The sequence below is a fragment of the Muscardinus avellanarius genome, assembly GCF_963383645.1.
Source record: "Muscardinus avellanarius genome assembly, chromosome: 17".
Classification (NCBI taxonomy): domain Eukaryota; kingdom Metazoa; phylum Chordata; class Mammalia; order Rodentia; family Gliridae; genus Muscardinus; species Muscardinus avellanarius.
Genome location: NC_137803.1, coordinates 39,505,806 through 39,521,463, shown reverse-complemented (window position 1 = coordinate 39,521,463; position 15,658 = coordinate 39,505,806). Strand labels below are relative to the sequence as shown.

The 15,658-nt window shown below is 45.1% G+C and overlaps 1 protein-coding gene across 5 annotated transcripts in view; it reads left to right on the top strand.

Moving 5' to 3' along the window:
• Nucleotides 1-14,296: 14,296 nt before the first annotated feature.
• The window catches only part of FHOD3 (formin homology 2 domain containing 3), a gene marked incomplete at both ends in the record, with an annotated part of 515,230 nt that continues 513,868 nt past the window's right edge, over nt 14,297-15,658 (top strand). For all 5 annotated transcript variants that reach the window (XM_080714776.1, XM_080714775.1, XM_080714774.1 and 2 more), the window contains one exon: nt 14,297-14,461. In XM_080714776.1, coding sequence (XP_080570902.1) covers nt 14,297-14,461 — 165 coding nt within the window. The remainder of the gene's footprint in view (nt 14,462-15,658) is intronic.

Here is a 15,658-nt window from a genome sequence, read left to right as displayed (position 1 = left end):
TAGGTCTGGGAGTGTAGCCTGGAGGTAGAAGGCCCCTGGGTTCCATCCCCAGTACCACACCAAAAAAAAAAAAAAAAAAGTTATTTCTAGATTAGATTACTTCTCAACCTACTTTGCATCAATCATTCTTTTGGGGTCTTCTACTTTTCGTAAGATTTTTTTGATGTGTGATACTAGGGATTAAACCCAGGAGCATTCTACCTCTGAGCCCCACCCCCAGAGTGGTTTTTTGTTCTTTATTTTGAAATGGTCTCACTAAGTTGCAGAGGGCCTTGCAAGTTGCTGCGGCTAGATGTGAACCTGTGACCCTCCTGTCTCAGCCTCCCAAGTACAGGGATTACAAGGGTGTGCCACCACACCTGGCTAGGGATGCTGCTTTGAATTGGTTATTATTGTTCTTTTTTAGATTTGTTTGTCTCCCTCTCCATCTGTCTCTTGCTCTGTACATGTATGACGGCATGTGCATACACAAACACACACACACACAAACACACAGCTTATCTATAACAGGAATTATTCCTTGACACTCTGCACATGAACACAATGGCCCAGGGGAGCCGGGCCAGCGCCTGGTTGCCAGCTATGGCCTATATCATTTTTCTTCTAACCCCTGATTCATGAACCCCAGGTGTGTAGACATCTGAGCTTGTATACCCACACTGTCACTTTCCTGCAAACAGCCACCACTTAGCGCCTTCTCAGGTTAAAGGTGCAGCAGGGTCTACCCTTAAAAAGACAAGCTGGAGAGGAGGAACACACAGGCCTTGGAAAAATATTCAGAGCCATTTGGGCAGAAGATTCCACTGTCACAGCTTCCTGGGGGAGCTGTCTGGAGAGAGCAGCTTTGTTTCCAGGTGAGTGTGGCTCCATGGACCTATGGACTCCTGCCTACCTCTGCAGGAAGGGCCAGAGGGAGAACCTGTCAAGTGTGAAGTCCAAGGCAGGGCCCCCTCCTGCTCTGGGCTAAGGGCAGTACCAGTATGACAAAGCAAACCACCCCAGAGAGAGCACGTAAAGATGTTCAAGGAAAAATCTGTTTCCCCACTGGCTTGGTCTACAGTGAATCCCAGCAAGCAAAGCGCCTGACAGCCTGAGAGCTTTCAGCCAGCTCCCAATGTACACGAGTAGCATTGTGATGAGAGCCACGCCATCTGAGAAAAACCTCTGCTCTGGAAGAAAAAGAAAGAGAAGAAACAAAGAATCCACTGAGCACAAAGATGGTGCAGCCCAAAGAGGAAAACTTGAAGAAAATGTAACTAATGATATCAGAGAATCCTAGAAATGGCAAGATACTGTTTTTATTTATTTATTTTTTTTATGGTGGTACTGGGGTTCCTGGAAGCCCTTCTACCTCCGGGCTACACTCCCAGACCTATTTTATATTTTTGAAACAGGGTCTCTTACGCCAGCGTGGCTGGCTTCTAACCTGCGCGATCCTCCTGTCTCCACCTCCCAAGCATGGGGATTACAAGCGTGCGCCACCATGCCCGGCTCAAGATACTGTTTTTAAAAGGCAAGAAATAAGGAATAATTCTTGAAAATTAAGTACAAATACAATATAAATAAAAATTATATAATATATATAAAATATATAAATATATAAAATATATAAATTATATATATAATATAAATAAAAATTCAGTATAAGAGAAGGAATATATAGTTAAGGATTGCTATCAGAAAGTAGAACAAAAATAACCAAAGAGATTAACAGAGCAGAAAAGTTAAGAAAATTAGAGAATCTGTTTAGTGTTCCAACATCCAAAATTGGAGTCCTAGAAAGAAAAAGCAAAGGGTTGGGTATGTAGCTCAGTGGTAGGGTTTTTGCCTAGTGTATGTGAGGCTCTGGGTTCAGTACCGTGAGGTGGGGTGGGTGGAGGTGGGGAGCAAGCAGAGAACACTGTGGAGGAGAGAAATTATCAAAGACATGAAACAGGACGTTCCCGCAATGAAGGACAGAAGTCTCTAGATAAAAAATATCCACTGATTGTCAACATGATCGGCAAATGAAAATGAGCCCACATAGCATACCTGATCATGAGCTTAATAAGAAGATTCTACAGAGAGACAGAGCAGATAGCTTCACTGGCAACACAGGAAATTAGATGACAACAAAGCCATGCTTCATAACTCTGAGAATCATCTTTGGTCTAGATGTATAAATCTATGTGTTAGATTGTTGCAAAGATGACTACAACAGTGTCTCCTGAGTAAGTAGGGATCTTTGCAACAATGTGGCTTTGCTTACTTTACTCCCCCTGCCTTCCAAGGTTGGAAAATGAATACAGCATGAATTTTGAGCCTGGGCTCCAGGCCCCAAAACTTCTGCTCCAGACCTCTGAGTATGCTACCCGAAGGCTACAGTGTGAAGAAGCCAGGTCTAGTCTGCTGGATGAGAAGCTACACAGAGGTGAGATGAACCATCTTAATGGAGTCCCCTTGCCAGACCAGCTACAGCTAGCACTCATTGCTACATACGAACGGAGCCTATTTTAGTTCAACCAGCCCCATGGGAGTTTCTAGATGAGCCCAACCCAAATTGCCGACCTAGAGAATAAGGAGTAAATAAAATGGTTATTTTCAGCTAGTACAGTTTGGGGTGGTTTATTATGCAACAAAAACCAAATAAAACAAAAATTAGTATCTAGAAGGATAATAACAAAAGCTTGAACTGGGCAGGGGCAGAGGCTGGAAAAGCAGCAAGGAAATTGCTATCTGAATCTGCACAGATGAGACCTTCCAAGGGCAGTTTCTCACATACAACTCCCCTGGTCCAGAAAAGACAAGATTTATGCTCCCTCTCCCACCAATATACAGTGGTGAGATTGGGCAGAATAACTTCAACAGGCACTCCCATTAAAAAACAGACTGGAAGCCGGGCATTGTGGCACATGCTTGTAATCCCAGCATTTGGGAGGCTGAAACCAGAGGATTGCGGTTCGTGAACAGCCTCGGCCACTTAGCGAGGCCCTTTGCAACTCAGTGAGATGCTGTTTAAAAAATAAAAAGACTAGCCGGGTGTGGTGGCGCACGCTTGTAATCCCTGTGCTTGGGAGGCGGAGACAGGAGGATCAAGTAGGTTCAAAGCCAGCCGTGCTGGCTTAAGGAACCCTGTTTCCAAATTAAGAAAAATATAAAAAAAATAGGTCTGGGAGTATAGCTGGGAGATAGAAGGGTTTCCAGGGGAAAAAAAAAAAAGGGCTGAAGGCTGGGAATATAGCTTGGAGGTATAATGCCGCTGGGTTCCATCCCCAGTACCCAAAAACAAAAACAAAAAGAAAGAGACTGGGACACAGCAGTTACGAACTCCAGCCAGGCACGTGTTGCCAGTTTCTCCCAATCCAGAAGAATGGGGCTTAGTTTTGCTCCCAACTATTCTCCATGGCTCTTAGCTCCATGCTCTGATAGAAGTTTTACGTTCCAAAAGAAATGGCTCCAGGCTTAGAGGGCCCTTTTTATTTTGAACAATCTCAGACCCTTTTAGTCCAAGATGGCTGGCAATGCTTTTATCAGTCCAACTATCTTTAAACTGTTGTGGATTTCCTATTAAGGTTTATTTCACGTGCAAACATTACCTCCAGAATTCTTTCTCCTGGGGACCTGTCAGGCGTCTGTGGAACCTTTAAGATTCTTAAAGTCCCTTTATTTACTTTAGAGGCTCTATAAGGCACTGTCTTGAATCTTCCTGAGATCTTAACAAAGAATCTTACACACACATTTTAAAATTGATCTTTCCAGCAGGGTGTGGTGGTACACGCTTGTAATCCCAGCATTCTGGAGGATTGGACTGGAGGATCCTGGTTTGCGGACAGCCTCAGCTACTTAGTGAGGCCCTTTGCAACTTATTAAGACCCTGTTTCAAAATAAAGAATAAAAAATAGGGCAGGGGGTGTAGCTTGGAGGTCAAATTTCTCTGGGTTCCATCCCCAGACCTGCAAAAAATAAAAAAAAATTGATCTTTCCAAAAAAAATTACATAAATACATAGAGACTGAATGGTACCAGCTTGAATGAAGATTGGATCAGAGAAGTAATAAGGGGAGAAATAAAAAAAATCCTATAATTAAATAAAAATAGAGATACAACATACCAAAATCTATGGGACACTGAAGGCAGTTTTAAGACAAAAATTTATAGCGCTGAGTGCCCATATAAGAAAAAAACAGAAAGCCACCAAATAAACATTCTAATGACACACCACAAGGATTTGGGAAACAGGAACAGTCTAATCCCAAACCAGTGGAAGACTGGAAGAAATCATTAAAAGTAGAGCAGAAATCAATGAAATAGAAAACAACAACAAAAACACAAAATGTCAAGCTGGGTATGGTGGCACATGCTTGTAATCCCAGCATTCGGGAGGCTGAGACTGGAGGATCACCGTTCACGGATAGCTTCAGCTACTTAGTGAGGCCCTTTGCAACTCAGTGAGACCAAGTTTCAAAATAAAGAATAAAAAATAGGGCAGGGGGTGTAGCTCGGAGGCCAAATGCTTCTGGGTTCCATCCCCTGACCTGCAAAGAAAAAAAATACAAAATGTCAACAAAACAAAAGGTTGATACTTTGAAAAGATTGACAGGGTTGATAAACCCTTAGCTAACCTAACTAAAAGAAACAAAGAGTCATCCCAAATTATTAAAATCAGAAATAAAAAAGAGATAATCACAGACAGTGAAAAAATCCAGAAGATCATTGAAAACTATTTTGAAAATTTATACTCCAATAAACTGAAAAACATAGAAGGAATGATAAGACTTCTAGACACATTCAACCTACCTAAATTGAACCTAGAAGATATAGAAAAAATAAACGGACTAATAACAAGCAAAGAGATGGAAATAGCAATAAAAAGCCTTCCATCAAAGAAAAGCCCAGATCCAGATGGATTCCCAGCTAAATTCTACAAAATCTTTACAGAATAGCTAAACCCAAAACTTCACAAGTTATTCTATGAAATCAAAAGAAATGTAATCCTTCCAAACTTCTATGAAACCAGTATCACCTTAATATAAAAATTAAATAAAGATCCCTCAAGAAAAGAAAATTAGAGACAAATATCATTGATGAACATAAATGCAAAAATTCTAAACAAAATACCAGTGATGCAAAAGGTGTAGTGGCCCATGCTGGTAATCCCAGTACTTGGGAGGCTGAGACCAGAGGATCACATGTTTGTAGCCAGCCTCAGCAACTTAGTGAGACCCTGTTTCAAAATAAAGATTAAAAAAATAGGGCTGGGGATGTAGCCTAGAGGTAGACTACCTCTGGGTTCAATCCCCAGTATTGTAAAAAACAAACAAACAAACAAACAAACAAACAAAACAACAACCAACCAAACAAACAAACAAACAAAAAACAACTAGTGATACACATTCAAAACTACATCGAGAAAATTGTAAACCACAACCAAGTTGGTTTTATCCCAGGAATGCAGGCAGGTTCAACATATGCAAACTAATACCTGCCATTCACCACATAAATAGAATCAAGAAAACCCCCCACAAGATTATCTCTATAGATGCTGAAAAAGCATTTGACAAAATCCAACACCCATTGGAAGAGAAGAAATGTACCTCAATATCATTAAGACAATATACAATAAACCCAAAGCCAACATCATATCAAATGGGGAAAAGCTGCATGAATTCCGTTTAAAATTAGGAACAGGACAAGGATGCCCACTATCACCTCTCCTTTTTAATAAAGTCCTTGAAACTCTTTCTAGAGCAATAAGACAAGAAAAGAATATCAGGAATTCAAATAGGAAAAGATGAATTAAAATTTTCTGTATTTGTAGATGACATGATCTTATTTTAGAAGACCCAAAAACCTCAACCAAAAGATTTCTAGAGTTGATTAACTAATTCAGCAAAGTAGTGGAATACAAAATCAACTTTAAAAAATCAGTAATTTTCTGTATTCCAACCATGAATCCACTGAGAAAGAAATCCAGAAAATAATTTCATTCAAAATAATCTCAAAACCAATAAAATACCTAGAGATAAATCTAGCCACAGAAGTGAAAGACCTCTACAATGAAAATTATAAAACACTAAAGAAAGAAATTGAGGATTATAGAAGATGAAAAGATCTCCTTTGCTCTTAGATAGGCAGAATAAATATCATCAAAATGGCCATGCTACCAAAAGTGATCTACAGAGTTAATGCAATCCCCATCAAAATACCAATGTCATTATTCACAGACCTAGAAAAATCAGTCATAAACTTCATATGGAGAAATAAAAGACCCAAATTAGCCAAACCAATTCTTAGCAATAAGAACCATGCTCAAAGCATCACAATTTCTAACTTCAAATTATACTGAAGAATTATAGTAATAAAAACAGCATGGAACTGGCACAAAAACAGACACATATACCAAAGGAACAGAATAGATAATACAGAAATAAATCCACACACTTTAGCCAATTGATTTTAGACAAAGGTGCCAAACACATATGTTGGAGAAAGATAGACTTTTCAACAAATGGTTTTGGAAAAACTGATTATCCATTTGTAGAAAAATGAAACTAAATCTCATCTCTCACCCTCACAGAAATCAGCTTGAGATAGATCAAAGACCTGGAAATTAGACCAGAGACTTTAAAGCTAAAAAGGAGGGCAAAGGTCCAACACTCCAACATAGAGGCACAGGTAGAAACTTCCTCAGCAAGACCCTCAAAGGTCAGAAAATTAGTAAACGTATGGCATTAAACTCAAAAGTTTCTGCTTATCAAAGGAAACCATTAAGAATCTAAAGAAAAAGCCTACAGAATGGGAGATCTTTGCCAGCTATCCCTCTAATAAGAGGACTAATATCTATAATATACAAAGAACTTTAAAACTTCACTAAAAAACAAACAGCCCAATCAAGAAATAGTCAATTAAACTAAACAGACACTTCACAAAAGAAGAGATACAAATGATCAACAAATACATGAAAAGATGTTCAACATCATTAACAACCAGGAAGATGCAAATCAAAACCACACCGAGATTCCATCCTACCCCAATCAGAATGGCCATCATCAAGAAGTCAAAAAACAATACATGCTGGCAAGGATGTGGGGAAATTGGAATTCTTCTACACTATTGGTAGGATTGCAAATTAGTTCAGCTGCTATGGAGATCAATATGGAGATTCCTCAGAAAACTGAATGGATCCACCATATGATCCAGCTATACCACTCCTGGGTATCGTTCCAAAGGGACCCAAATCAGAGAATTGCAGTAATATATGCATATTTATGTTCATAGCAGCACAATTCACATTAGCCAAAATTCTGGAACAATCTAGGTGTACATCAACAGATGAATGAATCACAAAATTATGGGATATATACAAAATGGAATTCTACTCAGCAGTAAAGAACAAAATTATGTCATTTACAGGAAAATGGATGGACCTGAAGAATATTATGTTAAGTGAGATTACCCAGCCACAGAAAGTGAAGGGTCATATGTTTTCTGTAATATGTGGAAGCTAAGGAGTAATCGGGATACCAGAGGGACTTCAGTTAATGGAGGAGAGACTCCAGTGGAGCCAGGGAGGTGGTCTAAGACAAGGGGACAGGGAGAGGGAGGATAAATAAATAAATAAATAAAATTCATCTTTACCTTAAGACTCTTGCTTCAGGGAATGACTGAGGATGAAAAATTGTTTTACAAACAGCAAGTTGTATGTATTCTATTTCCTCTAAATTCTGCTTGCAAACAGAATTCATGATAACATGCAGCTAGATGCCTCCAACAGATACCTGCTTTCAACATTCTGCTTAGGGACCTCCTTAGAGAACTTTATAAGGTCATTAGATACATTTTGTATTTACCAAATTCTTGTAAGCAATTGTCTTTCTAGTTGTTTCATTGTTATATAACACTGCGATCATTTTTTTTTTTCAGTAGGTAGCAAATTTGTTATCAGTTTTCCTAGGCTAGACTTTGCTTCTTGGCATGGCAGTCTCATGGCTAGCACTCCAAGAGGGTGGAGAAGAAGCTTTTAGGTCCCTAGAGATGTAGTTTCAGAAGTCATACAATGTCACTTCCACCATATTCATTTGGTCAGACAGAGCAAGTCACAAAGGTATCGGCTCTCAAAGAACAGGGAAATAGGCTCCACTTTTTAATAGGAGAAATGGCACAGTCATTTTGTAAAATGTTGGGAATATAAATGGGAAATTTTTTTTTTGGTGGTACTGGGGTTCCTGGAAGACCTTCTACCTCTGAGTTACACTCCCAGACCTATTTTATACTTCTTATTTGAAAACAGGGTCTCTTAAGCCAGCGCGGCTGGCTTCGAACCTGCATGATCCTCCTGTCTCTGCCTCCCAAGTGTGGGGATGACAAGCGTGCGCCACCACGCCCGGCTAAATGGGAGATTTTTGAAATCACTATTATATTTGTCAATAACTTTGTCAATAAGAAACTATCTCACCTAAACAAGCACAAGAACAATAAGTAAATATAGAGACACAGTATAATTGTTCCCATAAACTTACCCTTTCTCAGGAGGGCATGTACTTACAAAAAAATTTTAAAAAGTGTAAACCAAGAAAGTATGACAAATGCTCTGGAAACCAGGAGCTTCTATATAAGAGAGAAAACAAGGTAATCTCCAGGAGAGGGTTGGGAGAACTACACATTCCAAATTGGAATAGGAGAGTGGAAGATTCCAAGAGGTATTTCCAAGAACGTTGCATTAGGAAAAAATGTAGAACTGAGAATTATTTGCCAATATCGAGAGAGGCATTTTCTGAGCTGTAGATGGATATAAAATTTAGCTAGTTCTTCAAGAACAAAATCAAGAATTGATGCAAACATTAACTTTAGGCAAAACAAAAGAGGTGTACAAGAGACAGCATGTAGGCATATATACGACTTGGCATGAAGGTGAACAATATTGACATAATCGTAATTAAGACAAAATTAAGCCGGGCATGGTGGTGCACACTTGTAATCCCCGCGCTTGGGAGGCAGAGACAGGAGGATCACACAGGTTTGAAGCTGGCATAAAAGACCCTGTTTCCAAATAAAAGTATAAAATAGGTCTGGGAGTGTAGCCCACAGGGAGAAGGGTTTCCAGTAAACCCAGTACCACCAAAAAAAAAAAAAAAGAATAAAAATTTAAATGAATATATGATAAAAACTATATTCAGGGGATAGAGAAAGGGATGCAAACTATAAAAAATCTAAAATCTTTATGTAGAAAGTCATGCATTATATAAATTAATAAAGATATAAAATAGAAAATAAAATAGAACAGAATACAGCAGTGTGGTCATGTTATTTACAAGTGAATCCCTCTGCAAAGTGGAGGGTGGGGGTGACAAAACAGAGGGTTAATTTTTCTTTTTGCCGATCTAGGGATAGAACCCAAGGGCATTTGATCTCTAAGCTACACCCCCTGCCCTATTTTTTATTCTTTATTTTGAAACAGGATCTCACTGAGTGGCGAAGGGCCTAACTAAGTAGCTGAGGCTGTCCGTGAACTGTGACCCTCTAGTCTCAGCCTCCTGAATGCTGGGATTACAAGCGTGCGCCACCACACCCAGCTGGGTTAATTTTTTTTGGTTGTGACTTTTTTGTTACTCTTGACCTTTAAAAGCAAGAGAAAGCATTGCATTACAAAACTATTTTGAAAGTAGGCTCAGGAAAAAAGAAAACATTGGCTGCTAATCAGAGGAAAAAATTATAACAGCAGCTTCAGGGGAGTTGTCAGGGAAAAAAATCCTTAGAAGACTTCAGGATAACTTAGGTAATTAAAAATTTTAAAGATTTCATCTTGGGTGCCAGTCATTGTTTGAAGTTTTAAGATTAAAATCGATTAACGCAAATTCCAATCCTGAGAGTGCTAGGGGTTATATGAGTAGGGTACGGATGTATTTACAATAAAGCATGAAAAGTGCTACAGTAGAGGCACACGGAGTTTCTGGGGACTGCAAAGAGAGGCCATCCTTGTTTGAGGTGGAGTTGGAGATAGGATGGTCTTGGAAATGTGTGTTGACGGAAAGAAAAGGGCCATGTTTAATATATGGAAGGTAGGAAGTAATGGGGATTCAAGGGGGACTTAGAAAATGGCAGAGAAAGTCCAGTGGAGCCAGGGCGGCGGTCTAAGGGTAGAAGAGGATCAGTGAAGGAATTACTTCTTTGATACTGTGTATATATAACCTTATATATATATTCTCATATATATGTATATGTATGTGTATATATGTGATATATATATATATACATATATATGTATGTATGTGTATGTATGTATATATATATATATATATATATATATATATATAATCACTGTCAACTTCTATACCCTGTCTGGGGAAGGGGAGTGGAAAGGGAACCAGGGGAAAGCCCGTCAAGTGCTATGTGCTTGTATGTCACTACCACTATGAACTGCATTATGGCATTATGATGTGAGACTATAATATACCAATACAAGTTTATAATAAAATAAAATAAAACAGAAAAAATTAAAAATATAAAAAGGGCTAGGGGCATAGCTTGGTAGAATTCCCTGGGTTCAATCCCTAGTTTCCCCCTAAATGCATATCTCTTTTTTGTGGTACTGGGGATAGAACCAGGGAGGGGCATTGTACTTCTGAGCTACACCCCCAGCCCTATTTTTTAGTTTTTGAAACAGGCTCTCACTGAGTTGTGAAGGGTCTTGCTAAGTAGCTGAGGCTGTCCGCGAATGCTGGGATTACAAGCGTGCGCCACCACGCCCAGCCCTGAATGCACATCTTTTGCCTGATACAATAATGAAGCTTGCTAGAGATCCCTCTCTCTCTCTCTCTCTCTCTCTCTCTCTCTCTCTCTCTCTCTCTCTCTCACACACACACACACACACACACACATATACACTAAAAAATAAAAAAGAAGAAAAGAAAAAAAGAGATGTGTGTTGAGGGGTAGGTGGGTAGCTGGCCAACCAGACAGGGAGAGCATTCCAGGTTGAGACTCTCACCATGAGCAGGCTAATAAATTCAGCGTAACTTGAAAGTAGGTATGAAGTGGGGACTAACTAGAAATGAGCCTGGAAAGGTAGATGGGGCTGGATGGGGCCTTTTGAGACATGCTAAGAGGTTTGGCATGGACTGATCTTACTCTAAGGTATCAAGTGCACACCTTAGATGTTCCCTGGCTCTGGGGAGTCAGTGGAAGACCACATGCAGGATGCAAGAGTGGAAGCCGGGCGTGGTGGCACATGCTTAGTAATCCCAGTATCCGGGAGGCTGAGACTAGAGGATGTTGGTTTGTGGACAGCCTCAGCTACTTAGTGAGGTCCTCTGCAACTCATTGAGACCCTGTTTCAAAATAAAGAATAGAAAAAAATAGGGCAGAGGGTGTATCTTGGAGGTTGAATACCCTGGGTTCTATCTCTAGACCTGGGGGGGAAAAAAAGAGTAGAAAGGCACCTCATTCACCAGCCAGCATAGGCAATGTTGGCCTGTTCAGCAGACATTTATTGTGTGTCTTTTCTGTGCTAGACATAGAGGTCAAAGTGACATGGTCCCTGTCCTAGGGGAGTTTTCCCATTTTTAGGGGCCACTGAGAATAAAGTAACAGCAACCTTTGCTGTGAAGTCAAAGCTCTGAGGGCTTGGAGAGCATTGGAATCAGCAGAGAGGCAGGTAAGCAGCTTGGCAGATTGCAACCTTACAAAGTCCATTCTGGACGGGTGGCTAGGTTAGGATACTGGGCTGAAGGTGTCATTTCATGTGGCATGGTAACTAGGGAGGAGATGTTGAGTTGCCCAGTGAAAACTGGGGCCCAGAAGTGAGGAGAATGCATCCCTCCACATGTACAGAGTTGGATGCATGTGCATGTAAGCTGAGGAGCACAGAAGCCAGAGGAGCAGGGGATGTGAAGCAGACCAAGAGGAGCAGAGAGCCCTGGAAGACTCCAGAAGGAGTTGCAAAGAGGGAGAAGAGAATCCAGAGCGGGCAGAGTAATTGCCACAGAAGGGAAGAGAGTATGGGGGAGGCATGGTCCGTGGCCACAAATGCTGCTGAGGAGTGGGAGGCAGGGCTGCCTGAACCCTGGGCAGGCAGTTAGGCTGACACTGGTGACCCCAGAATGGCAGGGAAGCTGCCCTCTGGGTGCCCAGTAGTGTGAAGAGGTGGGAAGCTGGCTGGGAAGTGGAGGAGAGGTAAACCAAGGGGCTTAGAGTGAAAGGTAGGTTTCATAAAGTTGTAGCTTTTAAGGTGGGAAACACTTTAGTATTTATTTTCTTTAGGACTGGCTACAAAAGTTGTGGTCCTAGCATACAATGAAAGTGCAGGGCCTCTGCTAAAAAAAAAAAAAAAAAAATTTAAGACAGCAGTGGTAGAGTATTAAGCCAGTTTGGGGCTCTTATTCTTCGGGGAAGGAGCCCAGGGAGAGAGGAGTAACGGTGCTGTATCTGTGACAGGACCTAGTCCAAGCGGAAGAGAGGAGCCTAGGGTCCAGGTGAGGTACAGCTCTTCCTCTTTTCTTCTTTCTCCTTCCTTCCTTACCTGGGATTGAGTCCAGGGGCATTCTACCTCTGAGCTACACCCCCAGCCCTATTTTATTTTATTTTTTTATTTGGAAACAGAGTCTCCCTAAGTTGCTGAGGCTGGCTTCAAACCTGTGATCTTCCTCAGGCCTCAGCCTTCCATGTACTGGGATTACAGGAGTGTTCTATCATGCCTGCTAGAGACAGAGCTTTGAGCAGAAGAAATATAGGACCCGGTCATCTCCAAGCCCTGGCAGATGCAGGTGGTGAGGGGGCAGAAGTTCGTGCTTGTCAAACTTCCTCAGTACTTGCTGGAGAGATTATATTCTTTACTGCCTAACTCACGGGTGACAGCAAGTGGCAGAGTCTGCAGCAGCGTGAGGGGAGGCAGGAGCCCCACTGAGCTACTCTGAGAGGCTTTGGGGAGAAAACTCAGAGTGGCCCCACTGTCAGCAGGCTGTTGGCAGCGGGGACAGGGGCCTGAAGGACAGCTGGGGCTGAGGCCCGAGAGATGGGCTGGGATCCAAGTTGGGACAAACCTGAGAAACAGGGAGGAGGGAGTGACCATGGAAGTGTGAGCCTAGGAGGCTGGTGTGAGAGGACAGGCCTTGCGGGTTGGCATTCTGGCCATGAGGAGAGGAAGCGCCCGTCTGGAGGACTCACCCAAACGCTAAGGGGCTAACCAGCTGAGAGCTGGAAGCTCTGCTGGAGGGGCAGGGGAGTCCTGGCATTATTACTATTTTAAGACCAGGCAGAACTGTGCACGTGCGGCGGGGAGAGGCCGCGGAGCGGGAAAAGCTAAAGATGGGAGAGGGGCTGTTAGGTATGGGACTCGGGTTTCTCCTGGAGCCTGCTCACGGACCCAGGTATTGGGTATTATCAAGACCTCCTAGAAAAGGGTTCAGAAACATGGACCATGGCTGTGGTCTGGGAATGGAGAAAGCCAGAACTTCTCTTTGGAAACGAGGGGGGTCGCCCGTGAGTAAGGAGCAGAGCGGAGGGAGGCAGCGCCGAGTCCCTGCTGCATCCGGGAGGAGGCTTCCCGCTAAATTCCCGGGTTGCGAGGGGATCCCCGGTTCTCCGCCGCCCCTCCGCAATCCGGAGACCTCGCAGGAAGAGCCTCTTTCCCCGCGGCCCCAGAAGGTCCAGTTAGGGCTTTCCGGAGCCTAAATGGGGAGAGAGGCCCTGGAGAGGCCGAGGGTCCATCGGCATCCGCCGGGCACCGTCCCCGGGCCAGGCTCGGGGTCTCTCCAGGCGCCCCCTAAGCTTGTCTTTTGAGAAGAGCTACCTGGCTCTTCGGCTCCTTCTCCCCAAAGAAACCTCCCCTGCTCCTCCGCGCCACCCAGCCCTCCTGCAGAGGGGAGCCCGCCGCCCGCTTCCCAGGACCCCGCTGGGCTTTCCCGAATCTGGGCGGCAGGAGTCCGGCCGCCGCCGCCTTCATCTGGCGAGGGTGCGGCCTCCCCCGTGGGGAAGAGGCCGGAGGGCGGCTGTGGGTCCCCACCTCGGGGACTCAAGGGGCGCGCGCAGCGAGGGCCGGGGGCGTCCGGCCGCGGGGTCCGCCAGGCTGCCCGGCGCGGTCCGGGGCCGCGGGCGCGCAGGTCGGCGGCGCGGGGGCGGGGCGCGGCGGGGGCGGGGGGAGGGGGAGGGGCGCCGGCCCCGCCCCGCCCCGCCCCCGCGGCCGGAGCCGGGCTGCCGCGGGCGCGCCGGAGCCTGCGAGCCCGGAGCCCGAGCGGCGGCGTCGGCCTCCTGCGCGGCGCCCCTGCGCCCCGACCCGCGGCGCGGCCGACCCCGGGCCCGCGCGCCCGCGGCAGGGATGCGCCATGGCCACGCTGGCTTGCCGGGTGCAGTTCCTGGACGACACGGACCCTTTCAACAGCACCAACTTCCCCGAGCCCAGCCGGCCGCCGCTGTTCACGTTCCGCGAGGACCTGGCGCTCGGCACCCAGCTGGCCGGCGTCCACCGGCTGCTGCGGGCGCCGCACAAGGTTGGCCCCGCGGGCGGGCTCCGGGGCGGGCGCCTCGCCTCGGGTGGAGGGCTGCGGGACCCCGGGCGGGCGGCCGAGCAGGTGCGGTGACGGCCGCGGCGGGACGCGAGGGCTCCGGGCCGCGCCGTTAGCTGCGGGGTGGGCGGGGTGGCCGCCCGCCGGGCCGGGCGGGTGCGGGAGGGGAGAGCGCGAGCTGCGCCCGGGACCGACCTCTCTGCGGCCTCCGGGGCTGCGGGCGCCTCTCGACCCCGCCACAAAGCCGCCCCCCGCCCCTCGGGCTCGCTGCGCCCCCCCTGCCTTCTGAGGAGCAGGTGGCCTTGGGAGCTGGAGGCGCGTCCCCGTGGGAGGGGGCGGTGCGCACAAAGCCCCGGCCCGAGCCCCGCAGGAGTGTCCCCGGGAAGAATGGCTTCTCAGTCCACCCGTTAGAGAGTTTTCTTTCATTCCTCTTCTTCTTTTTAACCCTTTGGAGGAGGACAGGCGTCTTGCAAAGTGATTGTTGTCGGAGCGGGGCATTGAAAGCTAATCGTTTAGTTCCCCGGGAAAACCCTTCCTCCCGCTTCAGCAGATCGCCCGCACCTTGAAGAATGGCCTCCTGGGTGTATTTTCCGTCTAGGGTTCATATCAAAACTTGGGGATGGTTTGCTTCTTGAGGACCAACACTGGCAAATCCGCGGAAGAGCTAAGTAACCCCGGATGCCACGAAGAGCAAGGTTGAATTTAAAACATGCTTCAGATTTTATATATAATGTTCGCCTGCTCTGAAAGCACAAGGGGAGGCTGCGTGTGGAAACCTCTGGACGTGGGCAGTGAGGTTGTCCCGCTGTTAACATCTGGCCCCTTCCCTAAGCAGTGGCCGGTTTCCAGGAAAGAGCAATGGGCACTTCCGCCTCGTTCTCTCTCCACGGTGAAGGGTGACTCTAGGCACTGTCCGCGGAAATCTTTCAGGCCATAAACGCACACTTGGTGTGGAGTCAGAGGGACAGAATGATCTACTAGGATTCAGCTTATCGGTATCACTTAGGAATTCTTTGGTTCTTCTCAGTAAATTCAGTTAAAAGTTTTCAAAGAGCTTCTTCCACATCTTGATTATTCCATTCATTACAGTCTCTGATTACAGTGATCTTTTGTTGAAACCACAGAAGACTCATAATTGTGGCCCTGTGACCTTGAAGTGGTTTCCTTGGATTTCAAACCCTA